Source organism: Equus quagga, chromosome 12 (genome assembly GCF_021613505.1).
Source record: "Equus quagga isolate Etosha38 chromosome 12, UCLA_HA_Equagga_1.0, whole genome shotgun sequence".
In the NCBI taxonomy this organism is placed as follows: domain Eukaryota; kingdom Metazoa; phylum Chordata; class Mammalia; order Perissodactyla; family Equidae; genus Equus; species Equus quagga.
The window spans coordinates 4,708,445-4,720,893 of NC_060278.1; the positions used below are offsets into that span (position 1 = coordinate 4,708,445).

A 12,449-nucleotide genomic window follows, 5' to 3' on the forward strand; every position below is an offset into this window, starting at 1 on the left:
TATGTTGTTAGAGTGTGGCCCTGTGTCCGCTGCGTGTATGTGCGTCTATGTATCTTTGTTCTGTGTTTCCTATTATGTTGTTAAGTGGTGCTTGAATCACTAGCTTGACATTGGAAGAAAGAGAAAATGAGTTCACATTTAATATTTTTACTTATTCTCACCAAACTTAAAATGCAAGTCTGTTACTATAAATTTGTTGAATTTCTTTTGCAGTATTCTTGAGCAAGTAGAATAAGGTTTATAAGAACAATATCTAATATCTCTGGTTGTATAAGCCTTAAAGTCACTTTTATTTAAATTTAAAATATTACACCTGTTTTGTTTTTATAGTGGCTCAAGCATGTTGATGATCAAGGTAGACAGTATTACTACAGTGCAGATGGATCTCGGTCGGAATGGGAATTGCCAAAGGTAACAAACCTTAACACTGAATTTCTATTTAAAAATAGTAGATGGAAGGGCTGGCCAGGTGGTGCAGCGGGTAAGTGTGGACGTTCCACTTTGGCAGCCCGGGGTTTGCCAGTTCTGATCCCGGGTGCGGCCATGGCACCGCTTGGCAAGCCATGCTGTGGTAGGCATCCCACATATAAAGTAGAGGAAGATGGCCATGAATGCTAGCTCAGGGCCAGTCTTCCTCAACAAAAAGAGGAGGATTGGCGGCAGATGTTAGCTCAGGGCTAATCTTCCTCAAAAAAACATAAGAAAAAAGAAATTTATCTTCTTCCTGAAGTAAGTTAATTTAAAGAAAAATATTAGTATAAAGACAGATGGATATCATGTATCTAGAAAAAAATCACTAGGTATTACTAAATTGACTGAAGATTGGGAGACACTAATCTAGTAAACTAGTGCTAAAAGTGGAAGGAACCACTTTCATCTGACTTTTAATTATTTTATGAAATTGTAAGGCTTGATACTAGTAGAGTAAGATGTGCAGCCTTTATGTGACTTCTAAGAACACACTTGCAAATCTGTATTGAGGCAGTAGCAGAAGAGCTCCGTTATAACTCTGACAGCTTTTAAAATGTTAAGATCTCAAGGAAGAATGTAGGTTGCTATAATGGAAATTTGGCGGGAGTGGCGTTGGGCATAAAGGAATACTGGTTCTTTTGGTTAATTTGGCTATCGAGTACAGCCTCAGAATTTTCTGGTAGTTAAAAAAGCCTTGTCAAATCTTCAAATAAGCATTTTTGATTCTTTATCACACAGTTTGTGTAGGTACTTTCTCTTTTGCCCAGCTCAGCAGAAAACACTATTTCATATTTTTAGCCACTTTGTTTTTTAAATTAATACTTCCTAAATTAGAAGTCGTATTAAAATTTACATTTGGATAATATGATTGTTTTTTTAAAATACGACTTGCAACTTAAACATGTTAGTATTAATGAAGATAATTTTTATATTTCAATTACAAAAACTTCCATATGCAAAGTGTTATGAAAATATTATCACATAGTGGGGTTTTTTTTAATGACTTTACTTTTGAGAGTAATTGAGAGGAAGGTACAGAGAGATCTCCCTGCCCCCACACATGCATACCCTCCCCCATTATCAACATTACTCACCAGAGTGGTAATTTTTTTTTTTTAACTGAGCGTGACCTGCACTGACGCATCGTAATCACCCAAAGTCCATGGTCTACCTTAGGCTTCACTATTGGTGTTGTACATTTTGTGGGTTTGGACGAAAGTATAATGACATGTATCTGTCATTATAGTATCGTACAGAGTATTTTCACTACCCTCAAAATCCTGTCCTCTCCCTGTTCACCCCTTCCCCGGCAACCACTCATCTTTTGATTGTCTCCAAAGTTTTTCTCATGTTGTTTTACTTAATCATGAAATAATATCAGGAATGAAGAAAGATCCAAATAAAAATATATCTAAAAGTGCCATAAATTCCTCCTCACGTATTTCAGTGTTGGAAGTTTTATATCATTTAAAATTATGAAGTGCAATTCAGTAAAGCATTTGTGGGTCTTTTTCATTTTCATCATTATTAGTTTGTACTTTTGGAATCTGATTCTGAAGGTCAAACCACATTTACCTTTTAAACTTCAAAGTTATGCCAACCACTCAAACTCTATAATAGTCTTATTTTATGAACTATAGCATAGCAATTGAGTGATTTCTCTAGCAACAGTTTTGGTTCTTTATGTTTGTGTGTGTTTCACAAAAAACTGAACATGAGGGGCTGGCCCGGTGGCACAGCGGTTAAGTGCGGACGTTCCACTTTGGTGGCCTGGGGTTCGCTGGTTCGGGTCCTGGGTTGCAGACATGACACTGCTTGGCAGGCCATGCTGTGGTAGGCATCCCACGTATAAAGTGGAGGATGATGGGCATGGATGTTAGCTCAGGGCCAGTCTTCCTCAGAAAAAAGAGGAGGATTGGCAGCAGTTAGCTCAGGGCTAATCTTCTTCAAAAAAAAAAAAACACAAAAAACTGAACATGAAATGGCCTAACTTTATTTTCCTAATTTAATTGTCTCTCAGTAAAACTCCAAAGTGGAAAAATAATATTCTAAGCTTAATATAGCTGTTATTAGGATAGTATAATACAACTCTTACCACCTTTTGGGAGAAAAGGGTATACATAATAAGATTAACAGTATTTCTGTTTTGTAAATGTACTAGAAAGAAGTTATAGAATATATCAAGTATTATTTTTCAAAACTAGATACCATTTATAAAAACAATCGTATTTAGTGATTAAATTGGAAAGAAAAATCTATGGATAGTGATGGGCCAAAATATATAATACTGTATGACCTGGGTTAGGAATATATTTTGGGGACATAACTATCCAATGATCAATATAACAGTGATTGGTTCTCTTAGGCTTATAAAATATGAGATCTGATTTTTGACTTAAACTAGAAGATAAATCTGCTGGAAGTTTAGTTCACTGAAAATGATTTAGATTATAGAAGACTAATATTTCATTATTATAATATTAATTACATAATTTAAACATAATATTAAATTTTTGTTCCATTTGTCAAATTTGGATTTTAGCTCCTATCAGTACCTCAAATATCATTTGAGTTATAGAAGAATCTTTTGTTGTATCATATCTTTCTTGACAGTGGTTTCATTACCCGGAGTAACGAGATCAAACATAAGCCTTCTTATAGTGATTTGTCCCAGGTCAGTTTCCATTGAAAAAGGAGGCTTCCAGGATGACGTTTCATAAGGAGCAGTTTAGAACCTTTACTTAACTGGTAGCTAAAATTCCTATTCAGTTTCTTGTTAACTTCTATTGTTTCCTTGGTTGAAAGACATATATTCAATGTTAAGAAGCCTGCTTATTTCTGGAGATGTCCTGGGTGAAAGGAGAGAGGCAAGGGATTGACTTATGTCAAAGCCTTAAAGATTAGTTCTACAACAATGGAAATGGGTGCTGATTGTGATCAGTGTTGAGTCATTAGTTTTGTGATATTATCTATTTTCTGCTGCCATTTGCCACCTACGATAAAGTCAGAAAGTCTTGGCAGTTTCTTGAACTTCCAGTTGAATTGGATGTGGGGAAGAGGTTTGAGTTGGGTACACTAGGAATGAGGAAATAAGGGAAGATGTTCCAAAACCACTATTTAAGGGATTGTTACTTTATGATAAAGAAAATTGCAAGTTAAATTCTGTACCTTAAGCAGTTTTACACTTAGTAAGTCTAAAATAAGTTCTGCCAGATAGTTTTGCAACCCTCAATGGAGATGTGAGAAATTTAATTTAACTGCTGTTTTCTGAATACATACTTGGTGCTCAGTACTGTGTAGGTGTTATAGTGAATACAGATGTAGGGCATTGTCTTTACCTTCAAGAAGAAAGAAGGACTATGTTTGTATGACAACTAAGTGAGATACAATATGTATCCACATGTGTTTATACATACCTGGTTCTAGATTGGGTTTAGGGAAGGAACCACAAAACCACTAGATGGGCAGAAGGATTGGGAGGGAAAAATAAAGAAGGATGAGTGAAGAGAGAAAACAAAACAAACGTCTCCTCCTCAAAATGAAACTGCTGTTTTAAATTCCAAGTAAAACACATGAAGAACTCTAATGCTGTTATAGACATGAGAAAATCAAGAATCAGAACGTTGTACTCCAGATGAAATTAATTTTCTTAATAACTTAATAGAGACTTTATGTTGCAGATGTTTAGAGTTAAGTGAAGGCTTTCATTTAAAAACAAGAAATTATGAAAAAATAAAACCAAATGATACGTGAATAGGTGATAGGATAAAGAATTAGGAATCTTTGAGATAAAAAAGGTAGTCGTTGAAATAAAAAGTTCAGTCGATAGTATAAACTACAGACAGATAGGAAGCTAACAAACATTAAAGCATAGTTAAGAGAAATAGAAGATGGGTGGAGAGTTTCCTAAGTTCATATACTAACTAGGAAGTCCATATACTAACTAGGAAGAAGAGAAAGGTGGAGAAATAATGTTTGAAAATATAATAAAACTGAAGGAAGGCATTAGTCTTTAATTGGAAAATATGCCTTGAATAGTGACTGGGATGGATAAAAATAAATCTTCCTGTTGACACAGTTTACTGGATTTGCAGAACTTCACTATAGGAGATGATCTTAAAAGCCATCAAAGGGTAAAAGACCAGATTGCCTATTCTGGTAGACTGCATCATTGGATCCATTCTTTACCCAGTCCTGTATCAGTAATCTTTGCTCCATACCTTTGTGGTGGCCTCCCACTGTGAAGGGGCGTGTATTGTCCTGCCGCTGAGTTCAGCCATGTGACTTGCTGTCACTGATGGGATGTGAGCAAATGTCTCCCAAGCATAGTTTTGAAATGGGCTTGTGCACCAGGGCTTGGTCTTCCGCCTCTGCCTTGCCGTGAGAAGAGCATGCCAGGCAACCCTCCTGGTCCCTGGAGGAGTAATCAGATTTTTAAAAATGAACAGAGCCTCTGAGATCTGTGGAAAACACACAAGATCTAACATTTGTTTTATTGGAGTTCCAGAAGGAGAGGAGAAAGAGTTTGAGGCTGAAAAATATTTGAAGAAATAATGTTTGGTAATGTCCCAAATTTGGCAAATGACAAACGAACAGATTCAAGAAGCTGAGTGAACACTAAACAGAATAGACTCAGAGAAACCAACATCTAGACACATTGTAATCAAATTGCTGAAAACTAAGACTGCCCCCCACCCCTAAAGAAGAACATCTTGGAAGCAGCACAGTGAAACAACAGATTACTTATAGGGTAATGATTTGAAAGGCAGTGGATGTCTTACTAGAAACCATGAAGCCAGAAGGAAGTGATATAACATTTTTCAAATGCTGAAAGGAAAGAACTGTTGTTAAGCCATAATATACATTCAGCAAAACTATCCTTCAAGAATGAAAGTAAAATAAGACATTTTCAGATGAAAATAAATTGAGATTTATCACCAGCAGTCTTTTTCTCAGAGAATTGCTATAGGAAGTCCTTCAAACAGAAGAGAAGATGATACCTGAAGAGGACTTGGAACGTCAGGAATGAAGAAACAGTGGGAAGGGTGAATATCTGGGGAGACCTTTGTCCTGAGTTTTAAAAATTATGTTTGACATTCAAAACAAAAATTATAACATTTCTGAAGTAGTATTCATGGTATGCGGAGGTATTTAAGACAACTCTATCATAAAGGGGGGAGAGTAAGGGGTGTAATTGTTCGTAAAGTTTCTACATTCCACGTGATGTAGTAAAATGTTACTAGTAGACTGTGATAAATTAAGTATGTAAATTGTAATCCCTAGTGCAAGCACTGAAAAACTGTAAAATGAGAGAGACTCAAGAAACTATTGATAAATTAAAATATGGTAGTAAAAACTGCTCGAGTAGCCAATAGGAAGGTAGGAAAAGAGAAACAGGAATGATAAACAGAACAGAAAACATAATAAAATGGCAGACTTAATCCTAACATTAATAGTTACGTTAAATGTAGATGATCGAAACACACCTGTGAAGAGATTTTCAGAATGGATAAAAAACCATGACCCACCTGTCTACTTCTACAAGAAAACCAATTCAAACATGATATATTACAAGGAAATAAAAGTTATTTATCGGATAATGGGTGTAAATTAATACTGGCACCTTGGACACATCCACTTATAGCAAAATGGTTAAATTGTGGTATCTACAGATATTATATAGAAGTGAAAATAAGTGAATGAGTTAGAACTGCATATTCACCAACATGGATACATTGTTTAAAGTAAAAACACATTGAGTGAAAAAAGCAAGTTGAAGAATTATGCATGTGATTCCATTTATATAAAATTTAAAACGCACAAGTAATATGTATTTATAGATACATAAGTATGTATCACAGTATAAAATGCATGAGAATGTTGAGCCCTGAGTTAGGCTGGGTACTGCTGTGGAGGGAGGGAGAGGATGGAGTCTGGAAGATGTGTTCAGAGGGCCTCTAATATGTCTATAATATTGTATGTCTTAACAACAGCAATAACAAACACCTGAAGCAAACATCTTATGTTAGATATGCTAAAGCTCAGTGGTGGGTTTTCATTAGTCACTGTTCTTTAGTTTACCTTTGAAATAATTCAAATAAAAATTCAGTTAAAATTCTTAAAACCAAAAGCTCTTTTTAGAGGGATTATAAAAATATTAAGTTTTAGCTATCTTAACTAGACACATACATGTGTGTGTTTGTATATTTTAACTGAGTCATCTTATTTTTCTTTTCTCTAAGTGTGTGACACTTTATTTTTGTTTTCTGTCTACACTAGATTTTATATCTATCTCATTTATGCTTTCTTTGCTTTTATGAACCTATTGTTGCCTAGTAGAATCATCAGCACATTTAAAATTGTGATTATTACCCAGTTTAATTTTACGTTATTTTTGTTCCCACGTTGAAAGCATTTCTAAACATCTGTAGTAATTATAGCACTCAAAAGCTAGGGTAGGTATCATACACAAGCTTACACACAACTATACATTTTAATTGGTGCTAACGATGATTGTATTGAAGGGAAAATATAGCCCTGTTTAATATTTGAGTTTCTTTTCACTTGGGGATTTCTGGCACAGAATTTTTTTTCGCTAGCCTTAAAGCTTCATCTTTGTTTATTCTATAAATTATCCCTTTGTGAATTTCTATGATAAATGTTAAGATTGCTGTTTGTTAAGCAACAGTGAATTAAAAACAAACACTCATATGTTATTGCCTGGCTTTGGGTAACAAAGTAACAGCTTTGGGAGACAGTTTGAGGAGCCTGTAAGGACTCTTTTTGGAGAGAAAAGAAATGGCATATTGTGGAGAAAGATGTTGGAAGGTTTTTTAATATTAAAAACATCCCCAAAATGTACTTTCATTGAAATTATAGTCAGTCATTAAAATTTAAGATTTACTGGGCTTTTTATGGGTGAGGGGAGTAAATAGATATTAGGTATCCTTTGGTTTCAGAAGAAGAATCTATCCCTTACAAAGCAGATTAATATTTTTTATTTTATTATAATTCGTTATTCATAATTTACTAAAATTGCCTGTATAAAACAGCCTAACTCTTAAACATCACATTTCTCAAATGTTTCTGCTTGGTGATCTTCTTGACGTGTCAAACACTTACATGATTTAATGCCTACTGATAATGTGTTCTTAATTTTATATGCAGTTTTCTTGTCAGTTATTGCCTATCCTTTGTGCACAACTGATACATTCAGGATTGGGCTTTAGAACTAGTACCATCTCTACCTTTCACCTGGTTATGTTTTACCACTTCAGAGAAACAAATAACAGTATGTTTGGCCTATAAGTAAAAGCAAAAGTAAAAACAACCCTTTAAATGTGAAAATACTGTTACAGTGTTTGTAAGCACTATTTTTAAAACCTAAACCAAAAATTGGATTTGTGTGGATTTTAGAAGTAGAAGAAACCTTAAAATATTAATTTGTTCAATGACCTCATTTTATAAATTATGATAACTAATATTTATTGAGACCCTACTATCAGGGCAATATTTGGTACTTTTTATGCTTTGTTTAATCCTTATAACAACTCTGTGAATGAGATATTTGTTAGATCTTTTTACAGTTGATGAAACAGACTTGGGGAGATTAAATATTTTGCCAAATATAACATTAACTTGGTCTCTCCAAAAGCAAACTCTGTGATCCTCTCAATTGTGCCACAGTGCTGGTCACAGATCAGAAAACTGAGCCCAGAAAATTCATATTAGTGTCATACAAGGAAGTTTGCCTAATGTCATGTGTCATTGGGAGCTAGCATGTTTAGATTCCACTTTTTGTTTCTCTTATTTATGAAGTATATTTTGTTTCCTTTAGTATAATGCTTCATCCCAGCAGCAAAGAGAAATAATTAAAAGTAGGAGCCTGGACAGGCGGCTGCAAGAACCCATAGTATTAACAAAGTGGAGACATAGCACCATTGTGTTGGACGCTAATGACAAGGTAGGACTTTTTGAGAAGGTCTGTTGAGAATTTTGCCAAATTCTTTATTATTTTATTTTCTCCTTAACTGAATCTCATACCTTGGTGACTGCTATTTTAATGTATGCAGCATTAGTTGGTCCTGGAGTGAGTTGTGATTTTTGCCCAAAGGACTGACTTATCTGTGGCTGAATGATGTATACCTTGATACATTTGAGCCTAGTAGGTGACAGATTTTTTGATAATCCTATTGTAAAGTCACATATCTGTTATATTGTTTATTTTCAATCTCTAGGAGGTTTTATAGCAGAGACATTTAATTAATTTAATTAATTCCTCCATTCCAGGAAAAACTGGAATCTCACACCCATGTTCCCTGTTTCCCTGTACAAGGTGCTTCCTTTGTCAGTCTGCGAAGTAATGTTCTCTGTTTCAAATAGAGGATGGATTTTGATGCAAACGTCAGAATGGAAAAGTCATAAAGTTTTTAACTTCCTTATGAGTTACATCTTTACACTGTGGCTTCATTTTGGGGATAGAGTAGGAAATTAGTACAAATTTGCAGAACATCAGGCATACTAATGTTATCATGTGAAGGTGGCAGTAACACCCCAAAACTAAGTAAATTATTTTAAAAGCGTATTTGTCATTGGGGGACTCTTATTTTTACCACGAGGCTTCTCTTTTGACATAGTTCACAGGTTTCCTGCATTTTCAGGTGTGTTAGTGAAAACAGGATGAACTCTCCTAAAGCATATTTTTCTGTTTGGGTACTTTCTGTCTTCAATTCCTTTATAAATTATCTCAATGAATCAGTCAAAATGAATATTTCTTTAGTATTACAGTGACTGTAGAGTTGATCTTTGTTAAATTAGAAAGTGGACTTTTGTGGAGCTGTAGAAAAAGTCTGCACACATCGTGTTTATGAGATGGCCTAATAGAGCCGGGAAAGTAGCAGACCAGTTTCTAATTTCTATTTGTAAAGATGTTACGTGGTTGAATGTAGGCGGCATATTAAAGGAATGAAATTTTGGCTTCTGTGCTATTGAAGAATGATTCAAAATATACTAGCATTGAGATTAACTTGAGTAGGTAAGATTCCTAGAGATTTTAATTTAAAAATTGATTTGAGGGGCCGGCTCCGTGGCCCAGTGTTAAGTTCGCGCGCTCCGCTGCGGCGGCCCCGGCTTCGGATCCTGGGCGCGGACATGGCACCGCTCGTCAGGCCACGTTGAGGCGGCATCCCACATGCCACAACTAGAAGGACCTGCAGCTAGGATATACAACTGTGTACAAGGGGGTTTGGGGAGATAAAGCAGGGAAAAAAAAAAAAAAGATTGGCAACAGTTGTTAGCCCAGGTGCCAATCTTTTAAAAAAAAAAAAAAATTGATTTGACTCCAAGAACCAGATTACAATTGAGTGTATACAGAATTCTCCTGAAGACCATGTATAATGCTCTAACGCCAAAGCCATTGTTGAACCAACTCCACTGCCTCTTCATACTAGAACAAAATGGATGATTATTTTGGTGATGTTAGACTTAAAATTTTTTACTCCTTTTTAATGTTTCTTCAGATTCATTTTTAGTCTATTATTAGAATAAGTTGCATGAAGTTCTTATTACATTTCCTTTTTCATCTAATTACTTCACACTTGTCAGAACATGATTTTCTTGAGGTCAGAGATTTACATATTTTTGGTAGAATTGTCTCCCCCCCCCCCACCTTACCCTTTATAAATGGATCACAGATAATTATGAACTTTTCTATTATCATCACCTAGTGTATATCTTTTTAAGATTTGAGGTTGTGAAAGAGGAACTATTTCAGAACAGACACTGACTCTATGTATGCTAAAGGGGTAAAGTATGTATAACTTGAACTGTAACCAAAGAAACCTAATGTTCTGTATCAAATATTGTTATGATGACATAATCCTAATTCGCTTGCCAGACAACCTTGGAGGAGGTAGCTGTGTGATGTCTGTGTGTAGATGTGTGGGTGCATCTGTTTGTTTCTGCCTCTGTATGGTTTTTACTAAAACCTGCTATTTGTAGACATTTAAGATATATTTATTTATGCATATACATTTATAAATATACATGAATGTATAAATGTAAAATAGTTTCTTTATAATAATTATAATTGTTATACATACATTTTACTCATTTTGATGTGGTTTTTATTTCTGTAGGACCGATAATGCTCTGAAAAATCATATTACTATTCATTTTATTCAGTTATTTTTTAGTTTGTGGGTCATCAAGTCTTTCCTTCCTCTTTTTCTCAGACTGTTTTACTATTAGACACTTTTTAGAAGTCAAGAGATTGAAAAGTGAAACATCTCAAGCTGTCAGAAAAAAAAATACTTGAATGATGCTAAACTGAGATTTGGACATTGTGTAATTTCTTTTTGTAAGGATATATTTGATGTGATTTTAATATTTTCTCCATAACAGTGTCTTGGATGTTTGATTTGAGAGGTTGTCCCTTCAGTGGTTTTCCGTGTAAACATTCACTGCTGCCTGGTTTCTGTGTTTACAAATTGTTTAGGATATAAACCTGAAGACTTTTTTCCAAGTGAGTGGATATAGAGTTAACAGTTTTTTGCATTGTGATTTAACACAAATTCCCAAGTTTTTCTACAGTATCTTATCCAGTTTCATAAGCATAGAAAAGTAGACTGATACAGGTATGAGGATGAATGTTTAAAGAAATTATTTGGTTTTATAGGAAAATTAATAATAGGTATTGGCATATTATTTTTCGAATTCTCTTTTCCTGAAATTATTCAAAGCATGTCAGGGAATGGAGAAAATTTAAATGGAGCTTGGCTGTTGGTACCAAAAAAATGTTTTTTTGGTCTTATCCTCCATGAAAAATCACATACTGTGTTTTAATATTGACAAAGCAGAATTGCTTTAAAAATGCACGTTATTGGTTTGCTCCTTTTATTTTCTTGTAGGCTTATACATTTAAAACATTTCTTTTTTTTCTGGGGAATTATTAATCTTTAAATCTGAGATTTCTTTGCATTTTTAAAAATCTTACTTATTTCTAATAGTTGGAAAGTTAGCTATAATACTAAAATCACTTTTAAATATTAATAGTAATTTAATTTCTTACATAGCTGTTGACTAAAATAAATTCTTATTCTGGCAGTTGCCAAGTAATTCCTGTGACTATTTCATGCCTAATCCTGGATATTCATACCTGCTACACCAAGAGCAAGTTAGTGTGCTGACTATTACATTTTTATCCATAAGCGTTTAGATTTTACCTATTGTAGATATGGTTACTTCAGGCTGCTGCAACATCATGATTTAAAGGCAACGTGCATCATTTCTTTTGAATAATTCTTTATGCAGTATTTAAATATAACTTTTTGGTATAAAATATGCCGTGTTTCATAAACTTCATGACAGCTGTAGTTTTCAAATCAGTACCATGTTAGTTTCGGAGCTGAATATAGAAAGAAAATAACTAGGGAAAAAATTTTCTTAGCCTTCCTTGTTAAACTTTCCCACTGTGAGTAGAGGAAGAAATATAATTATATAAAGTAGAGTAACATTTTTTCGTTACTTATTTCTTGTAGGAATCTCCAACTGCCTCAAAACCCTGCTTTCCTGAATATGAGTCTTCTCCCTCTTCACCAAAGCACCAGGATACAGTTAGTATGATAGCAGCATATAGTATAACATAGTCTAGTTATTTCAATCAATTTCAGTAAATCAGTTTTCTCTAAGTGTAATGTTTAAATATTTCTTGGGCTTTTATTAAATTTCATTGGTTTAAAAAAAAAAAAATTACGAGCAGCCAGCCCAGTGGCGCAGCAGTTAAGTTTGCACATTCTGCTTTGGTGGCCTGGGGTTCGCCGGTTCGGATCCCGGGTGTGGACCTATGCACCGCTTGTCAAGCCATGCTGTGGTAGGAGTACCACATATAAAGTAGAGGAAGATGGGCACGGATGTTAGCTCAGGGCCAGTCTTCTCAGCAAAAAGAGCAGGATTGGTGGCAGATGTTAGCTCAGGGCTAA

The 12,449-nt window shown here is 34.6% G+C and overlaps 1 protein-coding gene across 7 annotated transcripts in view; it reads left to right on the plus strand.

Moving 5' to 3' along the window:
- The window catches only part of ARHGAP12 (Rho GTPase activating protein 12), a 117,864-nt gene that overhangs the window by 69,925 nt on the left and 35,490 nt on the right, over positions 1 to 12,449 (plus strand). For 3 of the 7 annotated variants that reach the window (XM_046678839.1, XM_046678841.1, XM_046678844.1), the window contains 4 exons: positions 331 to 411; positions 8,309 to 8,434; positions 11,576 to 11,644; positions 12,009 to 12,083. In XM_046678839.1, coding sequence (XP_046534795.1) covers positions 331 to 411; positions 8,309 to 8,434; positions 11,576 to 11,644; positions 12,009 to 12,083 — 351 coding nt within the window. The remainder of the gene's footprint in view (positions 1 to 330; positions 412 to 8,308; positions 8,435 to 11,575; positions 11,645 to 12,008; positions 12,084 to 12,449) is intronic. The other 4 variants (XM_046678843.1, XM_046678845.1, XM_046678840.1 and 1 more) reach the window with 3 other exon arrangements.